Genomic DNA, 19,300 nt, shown 5'->3' with positions numbered 1-19,300 from the left:
GAAATTAAATGTGCAGAGGTCAATGTGACATTTTGCCTTGATAGTCAGCAACCGTATATTTAGGCCCTGGGAAATGTCATTAGCATGCTGAGGCAGGAGAGACCTTTGGACCTGCATGGGCATGAGAGACACTGCATTCCTCAGCAGCACAGCCTTTGTTTGATGATGTACAATTCATATCCAGAGGTGACAGTTTCTGTCAAAGGCCTACTCTGAAAAAAGAAAAAAGAAGTTGCACTACTGCTAGACTCCTTCAGCTTGTTAGTATCCATAAAAACACATGTCAGAGTCATGACATCATGCTGCAGCATAAAGCAGCCATTGTAGTGGTACTATGTATGCCCCATATTTTACACATGCGATCTCTATGGTTGAATGCAAACCACAACATAAGTTTTCCAAGTTCTGACTAAGGCGAATGCACACCATGGTATTGTAGCAAGCAAGATCCAAAAGGATAACTCATTCTCAATCTCAAAGCTTGTTTTGTCTACAAATAATGTGAAATCCTCTGCTTCTTTGTCCTCCACCCTATTCACAGGGCACAAAGCCAGAACAGTGGATGTGAACACACAGGGCCAGTGTCTGCTGAATACAGTGCGGCTGACAGATAATGCTAGCACTAACAGGGGCAGGTAGAGTATGCATAGCCTGAGGAGGAACAGTCAACACAATGGGGAGGAGACAGGCCAAGAGTGTTAAACAGTATGACTGATGATGAACCGTCTTTAGGTTAAGAGATCGCATGGCCTGAGAAAAGTTATGTACAAGTGTGAAACATGGTTGTAAAGTGACTGGTACATGTTGAGGTAAGAAATAACAGCCCTGTCCTGACAGGAGCTTTGAATAGTGACTCATCTATCCCTTCAAAAGCAATGTTCAAGGTCTAGGGCAGCAGGAAATAGGAAGGAAGGGAGGGGTGAAGGAGTCAAATATTCAGGTGTGCTCCTCTTGAAGCTGAGCCACAAAATAAAGGATGAAGCAGTGTTTGTTAAAAGAGTGCATCAAGCCAACGTGATGACATTTTATTGTTTTCTACAGGAGCTGGCTCGGTGATTGGTTGACCTGACACACATCACTCAAGAAGGAAAGACAGCCTCACTTCTGCTTTGAAACCAGTCTACAAATTCCTCCAGTTCTTCTCTGTCCTATAATTAGTCTGATTTTCGTCTTTTTTACCTGCTTCACTGGAGAAAACCAAATGCACCTTTCCACAAATTACATCCTGCACAGCCTGTGGTGAGCTGTGACTTCAACCGTGGTGTGCAGCGCACCACACGAGCACCTGGCTCACTTTATGGAGATGACCATCTCAACAAAACCCTACATCTCAAGTATCTGTCAGCAACCTGTTGACTGCAGTGACACAATTTGCAACACAAGCAAGTGAGTACATGCAGTCTGTGGATCCTCACAGAGAGGGAAAAAAATCTCTCTGCAAACCTGCTTTGTGTTTATATATTTAATAAAAAGGTGCTACATCGCAGACCGATCTGAGAGAAATGATTGAGAACAGAGCGGAAGACGGCAGAGATGTAAAATCAGCCTTATAGTTGATGACAGACTCAGCTGAGCATGTCATTACACGTTGGAAAGGCTGAGATGTGTTCTGCAGACAGGAAAACAGTCATCTGGCATGCTGGTGTGATGCAGACAGTTTGCTTCTTAATAATGACAAAGATCCAAAATCATGCTGACAAAATGGATGTTACTTACAAATTGTCAACATAATCCACAGTGTGGAGAATTACCACCTATGCTCAGTCATAGGTGGCAGTCTCATTGGCGGAAATTCTACAGCTGCAGAATGACACTTTAAAGAGACCAGAGGAGTTTGCTTTTGGTTATAAAAGAGTCTCATATTCATGTGGATGAATCTACATTACCCACACTTGTTAATGGGCCCATTGTCAATAAATATATCGTTTTGTCTTTACAGTTATTTTGATATTATTATTTAGCGGTCGACTCGCCCAGCATTTCATAGTTTCGGTTTCCCAGACGTTGCCCGACAGGTTATGGGAATAACGCCGCCAGATCACTAGTTGGCATCGTTTATGAGCTGATCATCTTCAAACCTCCGACTTTCATTCTTGATTAAAGGTGTACAGAAAAGAAAACTGAATTTGAGCCCACTCTGGATCATAAAATTAATGTGATAACTCATCTTTCAGACGATGTAGGCCAAACTTTGTGCAAAATTCTATTTTTGAGTAAATCCAGGATGAAAGTGTGGTTTTTTTTTTCCGCATTGGATAACGCAGGCGCACGGATTATACGTCAGCCTGTACACGATTCACCAGCCACTGATATTGGATCCGTAATCCGTCATTCAAACGTCTGAGACACGCACACACACACGGAGCTCGGTCTCGCCCCAAGCTTTGAATATCCCGCCCGCTCGAAAACGACCAATCAAATTCGTTTTCCTTACTCGGGTAAACTCGTGTTGCAGCTCGTGACAACTCGGCGCGACAAACAGGACAAACGGCCATTTCTGTACACCTTTAATGAAAACATTCTTGGCAAATTCTTTCACCGTGCACGCAGAGGCTCATGGGAAATGTAGTGTGAAAACACTTTGCTTTCCGAAACTCCCTGTAGTCCCTTTAAATGTCGATAATGTTATTTTTTTGTGTAATTTAAACCGTTTAAAAACACAGATGGTCTGAGAGAATATGTATGCTCCTGCAATACCAATTCCTTCAAATACACAGTGACACAAATGACATGTGAATAAAGAAAATCAATGAATGATGGGGCTTACAAAGACAGCATGATAATAGGGAACATATTTATCCATTTGTCCAAAATGACATCACAGATTTCCCTACAGGTTCCAACAAGAAAAAAAAACAATTAATCATTACTAATAGCAACCAGCTATTCTGCATCACACACTTTGGTTTGGTGAGGAGTTGTGAGTCCCCCATCAGCTCTCTGTAGCCCACTTAATGACAAGTGGCATTCCACACACAGACTGAGAGTCATAAAGAAAAGCCTGGAGGAGAGGGAGCTGAGAGACAGACAGACAGACATGCAGTCCTCTGTGAGTGTCTGTCTTTGGCTTTGCAGTTCTTTGGCTAGCTGTTTTATTGAACAGTGTGCCCTAATCTTCTCCTTCTACCAGGCTTACAGTAATCAGGCCTCCACCGAAAACAACAGATCCCAGGCCTACAAAGAGTGGACGGACAGGCTTAGCAAAGTACTGTGATATATTTGTCAGGAGGTTCAGGGGAGGACAGGACAGAGGCCTGCAGCATACTAAAAAGGGAAAAAAGAAAGTGCTGCATTCTGGTCCCTATTGCTACAAATAACTTATACCTATTACTTTGTAGTTTGTGTCCATTACATACTGATATGTTGCTTGTACAATCACATTCTTGTACACCACTGGCTAAATGAAGATATGTGGATGGATCAAATCCCTATCTTTGGCTCTACTGTTCTTGATTCCTTGTATTATGAAGAGCATGTTGACAGCATGTATCCTAAATCTCAATCCAAAGCCTCTAGTGTTCATGCTGGATCAACCTTTGCAGTAATGCAACATCTGGGCCAACTAGTCTTGACAACGAACCACACTTCACCACTCACTCTGACCTCAAAAGGGGTGGGGAGGCTCACAGACACACACAAGATAGCTGACTTTCTAAAGTGAGAATCCTCAGTCTTGGCAAGTTGGACCTGCTGTTGCAATCAGCTAACTTAGGATAAATGAGAAGCATATTCACAGACACAAATATCCTAATAAATCACAAACAACCCTCCTTATAATTACATCTCCTTTTGTTCCTGTAGCAGCGAAAGCTTTCTCATGCATGGCAGAGAGTTTACGCCTCCATCCAGTCCCTCGACACACTCAATAACCCAAGCAGAAGATGAGTCCCATCAGCTACCAGCTATAATTACAGGCCTAAATGGTGTGGATTACAGAACAATACATTTCATTAAGCAGGCTGCACGTCGTCTGCAGCGTATTTATCTGATGTGAAAAGTGTGAGCTATTAAATACGTGAGCGAATTGCAAGCCAGGTACGAGCACTGAAGCCGCATTTCTAAACAAAATGTGGTGGTCAATGTTTAGTCACCACAATTGCACATTACTACACTGTGTGACCCATCACATTACAGTATAGTGTGAACAAACAGTGTTAAATTACTACACTATACACCTAGGAATACATCCTACAATAACAACAACATAATGACATTTTTAAAATTACAATCACAATGTTAAGTTTTCACATTGACTTTAACTAGAAGGCTGGGTTTGTTTTCAGTTTGAGACATAATACTGATGTGGCCTTCCCAGCTTGGTAATCACTGGACAAAATGAAAGTTCAAGGCTGCATAATATTTCAATTGTGGTGTCCATTTGAAAACAGAGGCAGCCACAAGTCTTGGCTGTCACTGGTCTCCACCCAGTGAGCCACACCAAAGCTTTGAGAGCCCAACATGTCACCAGAAGAGCACTATATAGTGAGGAGCGAGCAGTGGATAAGCAGCTGCTCCAAAGAGCTTTTGTTGACTGGCTGGAATGAAGCTCTGGAGGCATTTTAATATGAATAGAGCAACTCCTTCAGATTACAATAAATGAGCACATGAAACTGCAATTTAATCATCAGTGTACCGGTCAGTGAACTGACTTCAAAGTGAGGAGACACTGTCTGGCGCCAACACTGCCAATGACCTCCAACTTTTCTTGGCTGCTGAGAATATTGCTCAACTCATAGAGCGTGGTGCTAACACAATAAAGGAATCTATGCTGCCTAGTTCTTACTGTATACAATGTAATCAGTGCACCCATGTCAATATGTATGCATGTTCCCAGCTGCTAAACAAGTGTGTGGTATGTGGGCAATTTCTCACATCCACCTGCAGATTAGAGCGGCGGCTCTCTTTCCCAGCTGTTGCTGAACTGTGTTGCTAATTCATGGCTTATCTCAGTGGATCATTGGAGGGGGTCGTGGGTGGACACTGAATCCATTACTGCCTTTCTAAAAATGAATGGTATGTTCCTCTGCCTTACCACCATGTACTCTGGCACCCCGAGCTTCGTCATGGTAAACAGAAGGCATTTATATGAGCCGCTACTTGCCAGAGTCACTGACTGGTCACAATTACTTAAGCAATTAGCAATCCCTGGCATTTCTCCACTTAACTACATCTGTGTTGACTATTACAACACCAGAGTAAGATACTGCAGTTGGAGGCTACACTGCATTTTCATTCTGAGGCCTTGTGCTGACATACTGTCACCCAAGGCATGTACAAAAAAGAAATGGCAAATTAGTGTTAACAGACAGTGCATTCCCTTGCTCAAACCACCAACATTTTATCCCCAGAGGTCTCTACCACATTACTAGTCATAGCAGTTGTGGTTAGATGAGGAGAAAGTGTCACACAAAGAGTTCTGTGTGTCTACATGCCTCACCTGAGTGCTTGTAGTAGAAACCTGCAGAGAATTTCAGCGAGAAAAAAATGATCTGTGCTCCTTTACTGTAAAAGCCTTCCCTGGGTGTTATTACAGAGGCTTGGGGTGTTGAGGATCTGTATTTGCAGCTAGGCCACCCTGGTTATTTGCTAAACAAATTACCAGTGGAGACTTTTGTGTACATGCATGTGTGTGTGACCCCCTGAGGGTTCTAACTCATCCATGTAGGCTACTCGTTGAATGAACTGGACATGCAGGACACCAGACAATACAAATAAAGATCAAAGCAGTCTTTCTATTTAAAACCTTCTTTCGGGGGCTTTGCTAAGCTTTAAAGATTCCTGGAAACACAAAGTTGAGTTTTGCAAAGAGAGGCACTTACTGCGGGAAACTGTTTAATTAAATTATGGTTTTACTACCTGTTTAGACTGATCTTCCAGTTGACTGAAGCTGTGCAGCCTTTTCACTGAGGAATGCTATGCATGACTACTTGAATTTGTAGCTGGGCAGCTTGACTGCTCCAGCCCAGGGAGACCACCACACTTATTAATGACTTCATATAGGTTATTTACAACATTTCTCCTTCTTTATATGTATAAGATGTACAAATAAAGTTCATGTTATTATGAAGATGGAAAACATGACTGTAAAGCCAGTGTTATAAAGGGTAAAAGGCTATCTTGCACCTGCAACTGTATCCTTGAGGAGGGACAGACAGAGAAGAAAAGTTTGAGGTTGTGCTCCACAGTGATACATCTAAAAACATTACTGACAGAGTCAAAACCAGATAGGTTAGTGTCCTGTTCAGTTCATATGTTAAACAATGAGGAAAAGTTTAGCTGACACATTTCAAGCTCTTCAACAGTTCATTTTCGCGATTAGGACGAGTTAATTAACCTAAGTGCGTGAACAAAAAATGCTTGTTTTTGTGTTTGTCATAGCAGGTAGTGGAGAGTTGGCAACTTGGCAGTGTAGCTAAGGCGCCACGTTATAGCCATCCCCCGGTGCAGTGTTTTCAAGAGCAAAATACAAGAAAAGTAACAGTGATACACAAAAGACATTTCTTTACATGGACTTATCGAATAATTAAGGTAAAAAACCCACCTGTGGAAAAGATATGGCAGGATAGTTAAGTTAGGGCTGTTTAAAACTTTGACAGAAACGTGAAAAATGTCCTCAACTCACCATTTTATGACTTTTCCCCGTAAGTGTTAACTCGTCCTTCTGCTGTAAGAACATAAAAGTGTTAAACGTTGCGCATTTCTGACTTCGACACTACTTTAAGAAAACATCAAAACACATCCACTGTTTGCTGTGTGTCCCTCTTTTCACTTCAGACTCTTCGTTGCAAACTGACTCCATCCATGAAAACTCTTCACCCGCCCCCTCGTCGCTGATTGGCCCTCGTGTGGACAACGGGAGACTCTGATTGGCTGTAGGGAACGTCAGTCAAACGTTCACCGTCTTCGGTGGGATCCATACGGGACAGGCCAGAGGAGTTCCCAGCTGCCCCCACGTGATGTGTGAGGTGGCTCTCCTCGCAACAGCTGTCCGGAGGTGATGTTGCATTCAAGTTTTGTCGGACTCTGAGAATGTTGTTAGGTTGGAATAAAAGGCGAATCACACCGATTCGTTCATCTCATTACTTGGTGTTAGTAAATGTGATTGGAATTGATTTTGAAATACACCAAGGACCTTAATGTAACATGACAGCCTGTGATGATGCTTTGGACACAACAACCCTTACCGTGAAAAATGCGTCAAACTCAAGGGTGTGTGACGAGGGGAAAAAAAACTTGGTGCTAATATCCCGATGAGATAATTATCCCCATGCTGCCACCTACAGGCACATACACTCTACTGCACAGCCTTAAAACAGACAACAATGAACGTCAGGAAACATTTTAATATGGAACTCAAAATAACTCAGATCGATGCATTCCCCAACAAAAACAGGATGTTGAACATTGAGCTCAAAGGAAACCCTCAAAACCATCCCATAATGCAACAGTACAGTGTTTCAATGTCGTTATCACAAATTAATGCAAAATGAAAATAAGACATTGTTTGATGTTAGTAATTTTTGCAGTACATATAACAAGATCACATGTACGATAAAGACTATTTTTACCTTGATATCTTCTTTATAAGTGGAGTGATGAAAATATTTTAAAACGTTATAAACAGTTATTCATCTCAGTTGTGGTTCAGTTCAGTTGAAATTGTGAAATGCAAATGAAATAAAAACAAAACAAAACAGAAATGTCTAAAAATGTAGAGCTAACAAACATAATTAGATAGGAGCTATTGTAGCAAAGTGTTACATCCTGAGGATCTGAAGGTTTTTAGCATTTGCAGGCAGCGACAAGTGACTGAAAGTGTTCTTGTGCCAGAGACATGACAACAGACCAACTCAAGGCCCAGACTTGACCAACAATGAAGCCATTGTGTGGAAAAACAAAACAGCAATATTTTTGAAATACTGATGTAAGGTCTATAGAAAAAGCATCTATCTTATTAAAACATTCCTCAATCCATTTACTTCAAACCACAATATCAGAAATAAGTATGATAAAAAAAAATATTATACCTGGTTAATCTGTATCAATACTGCTTTGCTTTAGTCACATTACATCTCCATTTTTGACAATAGAGGCTTTGTAGAGTAAAGTCCTGAGCTTTCGTCCACCAGAAAAGAAAATTCAGTTAACTACTTTGTCCTTTTATGACCACGATAAACAGTTCCCTCTCTGCTTAGAGAGGAGTCACTGTCAGAAAACACCAATGTGACTCATGATCTGACTGATCCAATTACCCAGTTCCCTGCTCCAGTGACCAACTTTTACAAGTTCATTCTTAAACTATAATTCAGTTTTCTTGCCTACGCTGCCCAATCAGCGCTAAATAACTGTCCATTGAAAAAGAACCTTTGGTGCATAGCCTCTCCTGTCTCTGGACTTCACCATTCACACCAATATCTGTGGGCTGACAGGGAAATACAGTACAAAACCTCCTCCATTTAGACAGGGTTTACATTTCTGAATACTATAACTGTATAGTAGCTTCAATAGATTACATTTGTTTTTTTATATTTTGTGTTATTACTTCCAGTTCAATAAAAAAAATGTTAAAAAATATTAACTCCGGCTGATTTTTCCTTATAAGAAAAATCACAAGATTACAATTAGTAAATTTGTGTTTTGGAATTGCTATTGCAAGATCATATGTTTTGCTGCTGTCAATGAATAACCAATGACATGATTATTGTGGTGGATATTTCACAACAGTGTCCTGAAAGTGACTCAAAACAAGCAGTTGTTTCCAAGCCATTCCACACCACCACATGTACCTATGAAGAGCTAACCAAATGGAAATAAATATTCTTTAAGATGATCAAAAACAAATCTGAATGAAAACCGCCTGAAAGTAAACCTGCAGTAACCTTTTTTTTTACCATGTGGTATCTGACCAGGGACTTAAGAGTCTTAATCTTAAAAAATCTTCATCTTATTATCATCATCACACCAAAAGTAAAAGTCACTTAACACATCCATTATTAGTATTAAAAATCACAGTATCAGTCATTTGAGGAATCACCTCCTCTGGGCCTCTCAACTGGCATGAGGTTTGACACGAACCCTTGGCTGGTCGTCCGTGGCTCCGTTGAGGGGAACCGACTTGTTGTCAAAGTTCCAGTCCACAGGGTTGAGCAGCTGCATGGTCTTCTTGTGCGTCCAGATGGGGTTGATGATGACCGTGAGCAGAGCAAGGCCAGTGAAGAAGAGCAGGCGTTGGGGGAGGGCCACGTGGATGTTGAGCTCCCCCCAATGGGTGAAAGTTATCCACCACATGTAGTAGGTGAGCACCATGCGACAGTGGAACATGTGGATCATCACCCACTGGTTGGCTCTCCAGATCCAGGTGCGTGCCCAGCCGGCCTGGAAGAAAGAGAGAAATCAGATCACGGAGGGGAGACAGGGAAAGTGTAGTGATGATGACCGAGTCCTTTTTCTTTTTTTTAGAACTTCCTCTTTCTAAGAACGCTTAGCTTTATTTAATCACGGTCATAAGGTACACAAGACCTAAGAGGAACTGAAAGCTGGTGACATATCCAATACTTTGTTTGGTTGTTGACAAGACACACAAAAGTGGCAGATACAATTTTAGCTCTAAGATACTGGTAAAACACTAAACGTGAAGAAATATTTGGTATTTATATGAGGGATCAAGACTTACTTTTTTTTACTATGAGCACAGTGGCCCCTAACTTAATTTTTAGGGGAAAGGTAGGTAGGGTAAGCAGAAGATTAAGGGCCGTAAATTGACTTGCAAAGCAATTATTCACATTTCCTTGTCATTCATGATCCTCACATACATTGACCTGCTACCTGAAATGACAGATTCTTGATTTTTGAGTCACTCCTTCCACATTTCACCAGTGTAAAAAAAAGAAGAAGTTGAATTTACTGGTTGTACATGCGCAAGTGGATGAAAAATGTACTTGTGCCATCTCAGATTTCAGGGGCAAAATGTCTGGCCCTGTATATTTCCTCTGTGTTGTGACAACAGGTGGTTTTTACTACCTACCTTCAGTAACATCCAGGATATACAGGTAAACGGTGTGCTCATCTCCAGTAGCAGCGTCACCATCGGCAGGAAGTGACCCGAGGAATCCCACACTATTGCCCCTGCGTATCCCGACAGGGCAAAGAAATGGTGCGTCGCCAGTGGGAGGTCGAATGTGCAAAATACCACACTGGAGGCATGAAGTGCTACATTCTCAAACACAAAGAAACCCGTGGCAGTGAGGACATTAAACCACGACCAGTCCTCTTGGCCTCCCACTTTGTCTCCGGCCAACGAGGAGTCCTCGGTCAGGGCCCGGAGACCGGCTACAGTACTTTGTATCCCAAACACCGCCCGGGTGGCTGCAAGGTCCCAGAAGACTTTCTCCTTAGCCAGCAGGGAGTTGTAAGTGTGTGACAGGGCCAGAGAGAGGAGGTGACAGAGGAGGAATGTTGCTGCGTAGAAGGCAAACCCCAGGCCGACGAGCTGGAGGCGATAGTCCCACTGGAAGTACTCTGCACTGGGATGGGGAGGAGAGCTGGTCTGCTGGTCAGGATCCATGATGGAGAGAGAGGTGGAGGTGGAGCTGAGAGGGGGGGTCAGGGTTAGCTGCTGCAGGTGAGGCTGTGGGCAGGGCCTGGCACGTGCATGGTGTGTGTGTAGATCACCTGCAAATCACCCGAAAAGACAAACAGCAAATCATCCACTAAGCACCAGTAATGTGTAGTAATAGATTACTGTCACTGTAAACAATTGAAAATTGTTCCCTGGCTCATTTAAGCAACATGCTAGCTACTTACTGTTTGACTTAAAAACGACTTTTCAGAGTTGGTAGCTTTAGTGAACAACGGCGTCCGCTCAAAAACATAAAAAGAAATGATGACACCGAATAATTAGCCTCGTTTTAGCCATTCAAGCCGAACTTTTATCTCCAAGTTCTTCCTAAAACAGATGAGTCAGAGTCGAGACTCAACACACAACTTCACTGTGTAGCAACATTAGCACAAAAAACAAAACAAACCCGAACCCAGACGTGTCTGTGGCCGCTGAGACAGTGTAGTGATACTGGGAAACAGCGGTAAAAGCTACGTTACTTCCTCGTTATACTCACCGACAGAAGAGTTTCCAGTGAACACGGTGTAGCCACGGGAAGAGACAACAACACACAGCCACAACAGGACAATTCACATCATACGACTTCAATTTGGTCACATGAGCTAAAAAAAAAAACAAAAAAAACAGGAAGTTACGCCTCCTCTGAACTTCCGGATATCTCATTGGTTAACGCGGCTGAGAGGCACGGGCTATTGGTTAGCTCTTAAATTATGAGCTAAATACCAAAAGGCTGGTTTACGGTTTTATTCTGTCCACAACGTTTCGCAACATACACTATTTAATTAATACACAAATGAATACACAAAGGCAAAGTCAGGACTAAAGTTACTTCACATGTCGGTAGCCTTTTATGCAGCTGTTTTGCTTTTATTTTAATACTATGAGACTGTTTGAGTCATCATGTGTTGTTTAGGTTAAGAAAAATTAAGACAACAGGAAACTGCTCACAAGCAAAAAAGCCTCCTCACACCATTCAAGGAAACCCATAAAAAAGACACACAAACAGTAGCTGACGGGTGAGGTGGACCATAATGGGACAATATCTGCTAATTAGCCAACTTGTTTATGTGATGAATGATAAAACTCAAGTCCCATTATGTTTCAAACCTTTATTGTCATGAAATATTTACTGGTTTGTCAAAGCCTTAGAGAAACCACGTAACCGCAGAAATGATGAAAAAGGTGTTAAATTAAAGACAGGGAGTTATCAGGTGTCTTTTATAAACTCCATCCTGACATAGGCTAAGTATCACAGCAGTGCAAACCATCAAATAGGGAGGTCAAATTAAATCTTCAGAGAAATCCAGCTGCAGCATCTGCATTTCTTTATTTGTCCAACAGGGGGCGACGTCGCCTCATATACTAGTATAGAGGATATGAGAATGTGAAAGACAGGGCCCTGGGTTCAAAATCATTTCCACAGTGCAACATTAAATGGAGATGACTTAACACCATAGTGAATGAATGGCTGCTGAATGCTTGATGTTTCATATGAAACCAATGTAATGTAAAACTAAAAGAAAATTCCATTAAGTAGCACATTTAATCAACCTGCTTTGACATCCTCCTGAATCTCTGCCTAGTTGCATTGCAGAGGACATATCACACCATTTGTTTTGCCTGACAAAGAGCTCACACTTCAAAAATATTGCATGAATTAAATCTTTTGGGAACGTGTGAATCTCAGTATAGACTAATGGAAGAGCTTCTCCTTTTCCTTAAACTTGCATCTTTATCATTTTTATTAGTGCATGATGTTTTATCATTCCTAACATATCTCTTTAATCTACCAGAATAACTGAAAACACCTGTGTGCAGGGTCTCTTAGGATGATCTGGAACTTGAAGTAGCCTATAAAAGTACAGCCCTGATATATTGCAGCAATGTTCATCATATTCTTCCAGATGCCACTATAACCCTGCAGAAATATTAAGAGTATTAAGTGTCTACATTTCAGAGACTAAACCTAAATATAGCGCTGCTGCCAGTGGAATCATCATAGATACACTGCATGAAACCTGCTGTTATTTGCTGCTGGGCCTGAATAAGATTACTGTTACAGCAGAGCATATAAAATGTGTAACACTACTAAATGCAGTCGTGCTCAAAACCAGCTTTCCAGTACAACAAGTCAACATTGCCACTCTGACTTTCAGACACACACTATATTGGATATGAATCATTCTATTGTGTTGTGAACCAAAAAGGTGCTCTTGAACAATCTGTCCAAAATATTATGATGAGTAGTGGAGCTGATTCACACTTGGTGGTTATGAATAAGTATAGCAGCATATATTGAGGAATACCATATTTTATCTATGTTATAAATGCCAAGTTGCTGGTGACCTTCCAGACTCACTTAGGCAAGAACAGTGACAAGTAATTTCAAAGTCTTTGACAGATGATTCAGAACTACCCTTCATCTTTATCTCATTGCTATTTTGGTTAGCAGACTGTATATAGATATAAAATGCATGAAATGTCAAAAACAGTTTGATAAATTCATTGAGGCTTTCCCCTGTGAGCCTAAAACCTTCCGCTGGGAATACATGATGTTGTTTTATGCCTTCCTGCTTATAGTGGATATTATGTAGTCTGGTGTCTGACTATGAAGTAAAAGCTTAAAGGGATTTTTACATCAACCCATAATGTTTTACTGATATTCATATCTAACCATAGCTTCACAGCAGCAGAGAGTAATCAGCACACATTTTTCAAAGCAACCACACAGACAAACGTTTCCAAACTTTTTCTCCAAAAATTTAATTGCAGAATTATTTACACCGGATGACCTCAGCGATGATCAAACTACTCAAAGAGGCAAAATCTTTCAATAGCTCAGCTAGGAAAGAACAGAGGAAAAATGCATATGTTGTTGCAAACTACTAAAATAATACAAAAATAACCCAGTGATACAGTAACTACTGAAATAACACACATTGAGAAATGCCTATGTGATCAACTGAAATAATAAATACGTTAACATCTGTGAGACAGTGTCATCAGTTTTTGATAAAATAAATAAGCCTACATTCAGATCAGTATTTCGCATGCCATCATATCAGCTTATAAAATAACTGTAACAAAGTAAAAATGAAAACAAAACATGAGCAACAGCAGAAAATAGTCATGTTTCAATGAAGCATATATTATATATTTATATATCTATATATATTTCTTTACAAATAATGAATATTTGGAATTATATTCATCTTCACTATAGATATGATATACAAGAGATGAAAATAGTTTTAGCTAAACTACCTTTTTCATTTTTATCTAGTAATTATAGAGTTGTTTCACATTCCAAGTTCAAGGAAGTGTTGTATCAGGCTATATCTCAGTGAGTCTGACGCTCTTCCCATGGCATGGTTACGAAAAAATCCCCTTGAAATATTTCACATCATGGGGTCGAGAGTCAAAAGCGAATAGACAGTCGTATACCAGAAGAGAGGCCACAGGATGTCAAGATGCGGGCTGAAATGATAGAAACATGTGACTAGAAATGGGAAAAAGGGAGGTGGCAGGAATGACACAAAACTGATGGAAAGATTTGTGGCTTTATGGAGTAATGACTTTACAGTATGCTGGATAAGTCAAAAAAGATGGCACTTGTAGTTAATTGCTGCCCTCATGACATTAAATGTGACAGTGATGCAATTTTCTGCCTTCTGGCTTTTCAGGAGTTTGTGGTGGGTGACCTGCGAAATTACCATAATCTTTTCATTTGGAAAAAAAGGGAAAAATAGCAACAGTTACTTCCTGCAGAGTGATGAATTCTCCATTGCTGCTAGTGTCACATGCACACAGCACAAACGTACGTCAATCAAAGGGATCCAACACAAAAAGCACTAATAATAATCCTCACATAGGAAGAACAAGATCACTTTGTCACAAGGTCATTCCACCTGTCCATCTAAAACTGTGTTCATACCTATTTGGATTAAAAAAAGAAAGAAAGAAGATTTCTCCAAGGTGGGAAATTTCATTGAAACAAACTTGACCTGACTATTACAGCAGAAAGATTTTGTTCATAGCTTAGAAATGGCTTTGAGAGAGTTTCGGGAGTACCAAGGTAATTTATTTTCCTCCAGAAAGGAAATGATTCCAAAACTAAATGTGTGATTTCTCTCAGCCTAATTCTTACTTCTAACTGTATCTGTAAATTTACTGAAGACTGTGTCTCTATTGCACAAATCCTTTTCAACATTTTCTGCTCCCTGGTGACTTTTGGCACTGATCTGACTTTGCTTTTTGAAATGGCTCATTCATGGTCTAACGAGAAGAACGGTCTCATTACAATTATGTGAATGCCTCTTGGAGGAGGAAGAGATATGCTTCAAACTGAACCAAGGTGGTGGATACAGTTCATTTCCCTTTTCACAGCCCTGAACAATTTGCATATGAGAGGAAACACCTCCGTTGTTTCAGTCGCAGCAGAGATTGATAGAACCACAATTTATATAGTGCTGATGCTTAGGTTCTACAGTGTAGGCCAATATTCAGCAATACATTTATCAACACAAGCTTTGAAGGGCCTTGGAGGCTGTTTGCTTGATCTCACCGAGGACCCGAAATCTTACATAAGCTGCTTTGCTTAGTCAAAAGCAGGCTGAAAAATACCCAGCACAGCGCCCAGCGATCCACACAGAACAGCCTTCCAGCTACATAACAGTATACAACACCAGCAGTTTGGGGCTCAGTGCAGAGCTCTCGTCTTCTCTAAGCCAGCATATGTCAGGCCGAGTCTGTCTCTCCCCCGTCTGCCTGCCACTGTGGCAACAGCAGGGGAACGTCTCTGCTCTGCCAACTGCCTGGCATCACACGCCCAGACACTTTCCAGAAACCCGCTGTCACACTGTTTAAGGTCTCTGCCTCTGCAATAAAAAAAAATAAAAAAACAGCAGAATTATAGATGAGTATGTTTTAAAGGAAATGTGTAATCTTACACTCAGCTGTGGGCTATTAAAAGGCCCAATCTGTCACTTAAGTATGGCACCACATGTCTGAGACACTGTCACCCTACAGCTGACTTTGGTTGTTGAACTGAAAATACCTTTAACTCTGAAGCTGTCTGTGCCAGGAGAATTTAAAACAACTAAAAGATTAATAATGCATTCAGATACAGTGTAAGGTTGGTTTGAAATTGGAGTAAACACATCCACACTTGGAGCCATGAAGGATTCAGAGCTGTTTTTTGTCTTCAGGGACTTTATGTTTTTAAGTTTACCAAAGCTGCATGTAGTAATGATCTGAGGGAAAAGTAAATCCTATGTTATTATGGCGTGTGAAATATATTTCAGCAGAATGCTGATGACACAGGGACAATGTGTAGCGTGAGACGGAGATGCAGGTCAGGCCACAGTTGGGTAGTAAAAGGGAAATCAAGCCAACTCAGCCGCACACTGACCCCAGATTCACCCTCTCTTTATCTGTCAGCACTGCGCCACAAACACCAGATAAACACACACATATCAACAGAACACACATGCACGCACAAAATATTCAGATTCACTGAAATGTTAATTCTCTATGATAAATCCCCCTGGTCCTACCTTTAAAGAAGCCAGGCACACTGGCACATATAATCAACAACAACAACAACAACAAAAAAGTCATAAAAATAGACTTTCAAGTGATGTTCTGATTAGCTGATAGCACGTTGTGTTGCACTGATTGTTTATCTAGTAGGCCTACTGTATTGATTAAATAAAAAGCAGCACCATTTGGTTGATTGATTATCCAAAGTTTGAACAATAAACTTCGGCCCTTAGGTCAGTGATTTGAACATAATGGACAGGTCAGCAGAATTTTAGCTTTTGCTCAAGATAAGCTTGATTTATGAGAAATCTATTCATAACAACCTGGATGTAAAACTTTAATGTTGGTTTTCCACTTACAGTATACCAGGATACAGAATGCACCAGTTGCACCAGTCATTCATAAATCCATCACCAAGTTTGTGTGTAAGATGTCTCCAATAGATATCTAGATTTGTTTCAAACAAGTGATATGCAAAACAGGGTTGCACCACAAAAACTCAGACTTCAGTAATGTTTAAATCAGTTACTGGAAACATGGCAGCACTGTTTAAGAAACTATGGAAAAAGCAAGTCATTGTACCATTACAAGCTATACTGTCAGACTTAGTACAGTTATTTAGAATGACTTGGATTATGGTCATCTAACACAGTTTATCATGTAGATATGTTGACCACATTTCAGGTGAGCTCCTTGACTGTGAATGAGTCATGTGAGTTAGTGCCACGGTGCTAACGCATGTGCTTTCTCACACACATGCACGCACCCAGGCGCATAGAAAGATGGGCATGTGTCTGTCTTATTAGCTCTGTCTTGACCTTAAGGTTGTGGGTTTGATTCCCATGTTGACAGAGATGGCACCCCCGGCCGGCAGCAGCCCGCCCGTGGCCCTCTCAAAATTTCTGGGAGGAGATTCTAGTTTGTCAATGCTAGCTCTAATGTTAGCTGGGTCAGTTAGCTTCATTGCAGTTACACCTGGCCACCTCTTGCTGTAATTATGTTTTGTAACAGTAATCCCTATGTATGAATTTGTTTGTGTGGTGCAATCCAATTTAATTCACGCAGAACTCTCCAGTTATAAACATCACACTGTTACAATAGCCTACAACTAGTTTGAGTTTACAAAGAACTGGTGCAATCAGCTTCTGGAGTGCATCTCAGCATCCTGATGGTAATCAAAGAAAATTACCGGTAATATCATTTATAACTACGTCATGCTGCTGCAAAATATCACCCACAGGTCTGCAGACCCACAGACAATTAATATTCCATTCTTCATGTGTTTTCTTTCAACGGGAGTCTTGCAGAGTTTTAGTTATTTGGGACTTGCTTCTTGCCTCCCTCTGGAATGCCTTTGCCCCAATTTCTTTTCATTACTTCTCTGTGTTTCCTAGAGGGAGTCAGTGCAGTACTGATACTGCTTAGGTAGACTTTTAGCAACACACAACTTTTCAAGAAATATGAAAATTACAAAGCTATTTCTTTGATTAAAGGAACTCGTATGTAGACATTTTGTTTATGTTTTGAAGGGTTTTTCCATCATTCCTCATTAACTGTGGCTGGAGGCACCACTTCTAAGGGCCTGAGAGAAGTATATTAGATGAAAACACAGCAGTTTGGTTTTGTCTGCATGTGTGTGTGTGTGTGTGTAGTGTGTACGAGCCACTGTATGCAACAAATCCAGATTTGTCAGAAGCAATAGAGAGGGCAGGCAAGCAGTGGATATGTAGGAAAAAAAGACACAATGAATATTCTTCCCGCTCACAATTCAAAAATACAACAGTACTATTGTGAACTTGGGTATGTACATTTCCCTTGGAAATAGAGACAATTGTAATAAGTGCATAAGTGCATTTGTCTACACATTTTGATCTAAGGAGTTACACAAACCTTCGTAGTTTTTTTTCTACTGCATTGACATGATGAAAATGTTGGCACAAGACTTGCATGTTTTTCCGCTTCAAGTAAATGTCAATATTTGAAAGTTGGCAACAGGAACATGAGATATATACGTAGGAACGTCGTTTGAAATGTGCATGTTAATGAGCTGACAGATGTCAATCTTCCACCAATCCAGACCATGAAAAATGTTTGACTACAACCAGATTGGGTAGAAAGCTGCATTTTTCAACACTGACCAGTCCAGAGCTTATAAGGGCTGCCTGAATAACCTTGTTGAATGGGTAATCAGTGCCACATGCACATAGTTGAGGTATTTCAAGCATTGGCACTTTTCAAAGTTTTGAACTAAGAACAATTTTGTGATATTTAGCTTGTAATTAACATTTACTCCAAAACGAACAGAGGAAAAAAAGAGTCACAATGTAACTTTAAATTATTTAAAAATACTGAAGGTTTACTAACTTTGACCATTTTTGAACAACTTGAAATAAATATAATTTCTCTCATTTACTCTTTTAGCTCAAAGGCCTGGTTGCTGGTAGGTTCTCAAAGCTGCACTTTTTAAATGGCACTTTGCAAATGCTGAAAAACTACAGATGTACCCATCCAGGGCATTGGATGAGAGAGCTCGTAGGCTGGGTATCGTAATCACCAGCAAACCAAGGAGAAACCCAACCAACCCATGTCAGACATACATTTTCTGCTAACACTTATTCTGGCAATGGGAGAAGAGGCTTGGCACATCCTACAGACCGATGGTGATGGGCACTGAGGATGGCTATCGAGATCAGACAACAGATGGATAAAGGAAGAGTAAAGAGAGTAGCAGTCTAGAAAAAAGGCTAGTTTTAAAGTTGTTTGAAAGTGGGAGCAGGGAGACGTGTTGGCCCCTGACCCTATCTCCTCAAAGTCTAGTCTGAGCCTCGGGAATATAGATCTCGATGCTGTCCGCTCGCTCCGAGGCTGAGTTCTGCCGGAAGGAGGCCGCCCGCTTGGCTGCCATGAGCCGCCGCCGAGCCTCCTGCCGGTGTCTGTCGGGGAGGTCCAAGGATTTCTCCCTCGTCACCGCACTCCTCTGTCGAATTGGCTTCTTTGGTACAGGAGCTGGTGGCTTCAAAAAAAGGTGAGAATAATTATGAAATTGTTGTACAGTCCTTTAGAAAATTACTGCTGCAGGGAAGGTGGTTGAAATATACTGAGGCATCCCCCAGCACAATTTATATTTTCTTTGGACCTTCA

At 41.0% G+C, this 19,300-nt stretch overlaps 3 protein-coding genes across 7 annotated transcripts in view; all 3 read right to left on the bottom strand.

Moving 5' to 3' along the window:
- Positions 1-6,962, bottom strand: part of arhgef10 (Rho guanine nucleotide exchange factor (GEF) 10) — a 54,812-nt gene extending 47,850 nt beyond the window's left edge. The window contains exon 1 of one of the 2 annotated variants that reach the window (XM_085768403.1): positions 6,623-6,962. The gene's annotated coding sequence lies outside the window, so the exon portion shown is untranslated. The remainder of the gene's footprint in view (positions 1-6,622) is intronic. The other variant, XM_085768402.1, reaches the window with a different exon arrangement.
- Positions 6,963-7,328: 366 nt separating this feature from the next.
- cln8 (CLN8 transmembrane ER and ERGIC protein) lies at positions 7,329-11,198 on the bottom strand. Its single transcript, XM_085767655.1, has 3 exons — positions 11,115-11,198; positions 10,025-10,671; positions 7,329-9,375 (listed from the first exon to the last, which is right to left on the bottom strand). The coding sequence occupies exons 2-3, from the start codon at positions 10,562-10,564 to the stop codon at positions 9,049-9,051; spliced, it is 867 nt and encodes a 288-aa protein (XP_085623781.1). The 5' UTR covers positions 10,565-10,671; positions 11,115-11,198; the 3' UTR covers positions 7,329-9,048.
- A 5,726-nt stretch (positions 11,199-16,924) lies between these two features.
- The window catches only part of dlgap2a (discs, large (Drosophila) homolog-associated protein 2a), a 162,805-nt gene continuing 160,429 nt past the window's right edge, over positions 16,925-19,300 (bottom strand). For all 4 annotated transcript variants that reach the window (XM_085766848.1, XM_085766849.1, XM_085766852.1 and 1 more), the window contains one exon: positions 16,925-19,172. In XM_085766848.1, the coding sequence (XP_085622974.1) occupies positions 18,966-19,172 (207 nt within the window). In that variant the 3' untranslated portion in view covers positions 16,925-18,965. The remainder of the gene's footprint in view (positions 19,173-19,300) is intronic.

Source organism: Trachurus japonicus, chromosome 22 (genome assembly GCF_045865225.1).
Source record: "Trachurus japonicus isolate A0001 chromosome 22, Traja_1.0".
Lineage (NCBI taxonomy): Eukaryota > Metazoa > Chordata > Actinopteri > Carangiformes > Carangidae > Trachurus > Trachurus japonicus.
This window is presented reverse-complemented; position numbering and strand designations above follow the sequence as displayed.

What these genes read in the sequence shown, in the direction of transcription:
- cln8 (XM_085767655.1), bottom strand. Translation starts at nt 10,564, where the DNA reads ATGGATCCTGACCAGCAGACCAGCTCTCCTCCCCATCCCAGTGCAGAG. An exon ending in TATCCTGGATGTTACTGAAG is followed by an intron (nt 9,376 to 10,024) that starts GTAGGTAGTAAA and finishes TCTTTCTTCCAG; the next exon opens with GCCGGCTGGGCACGCACCTG.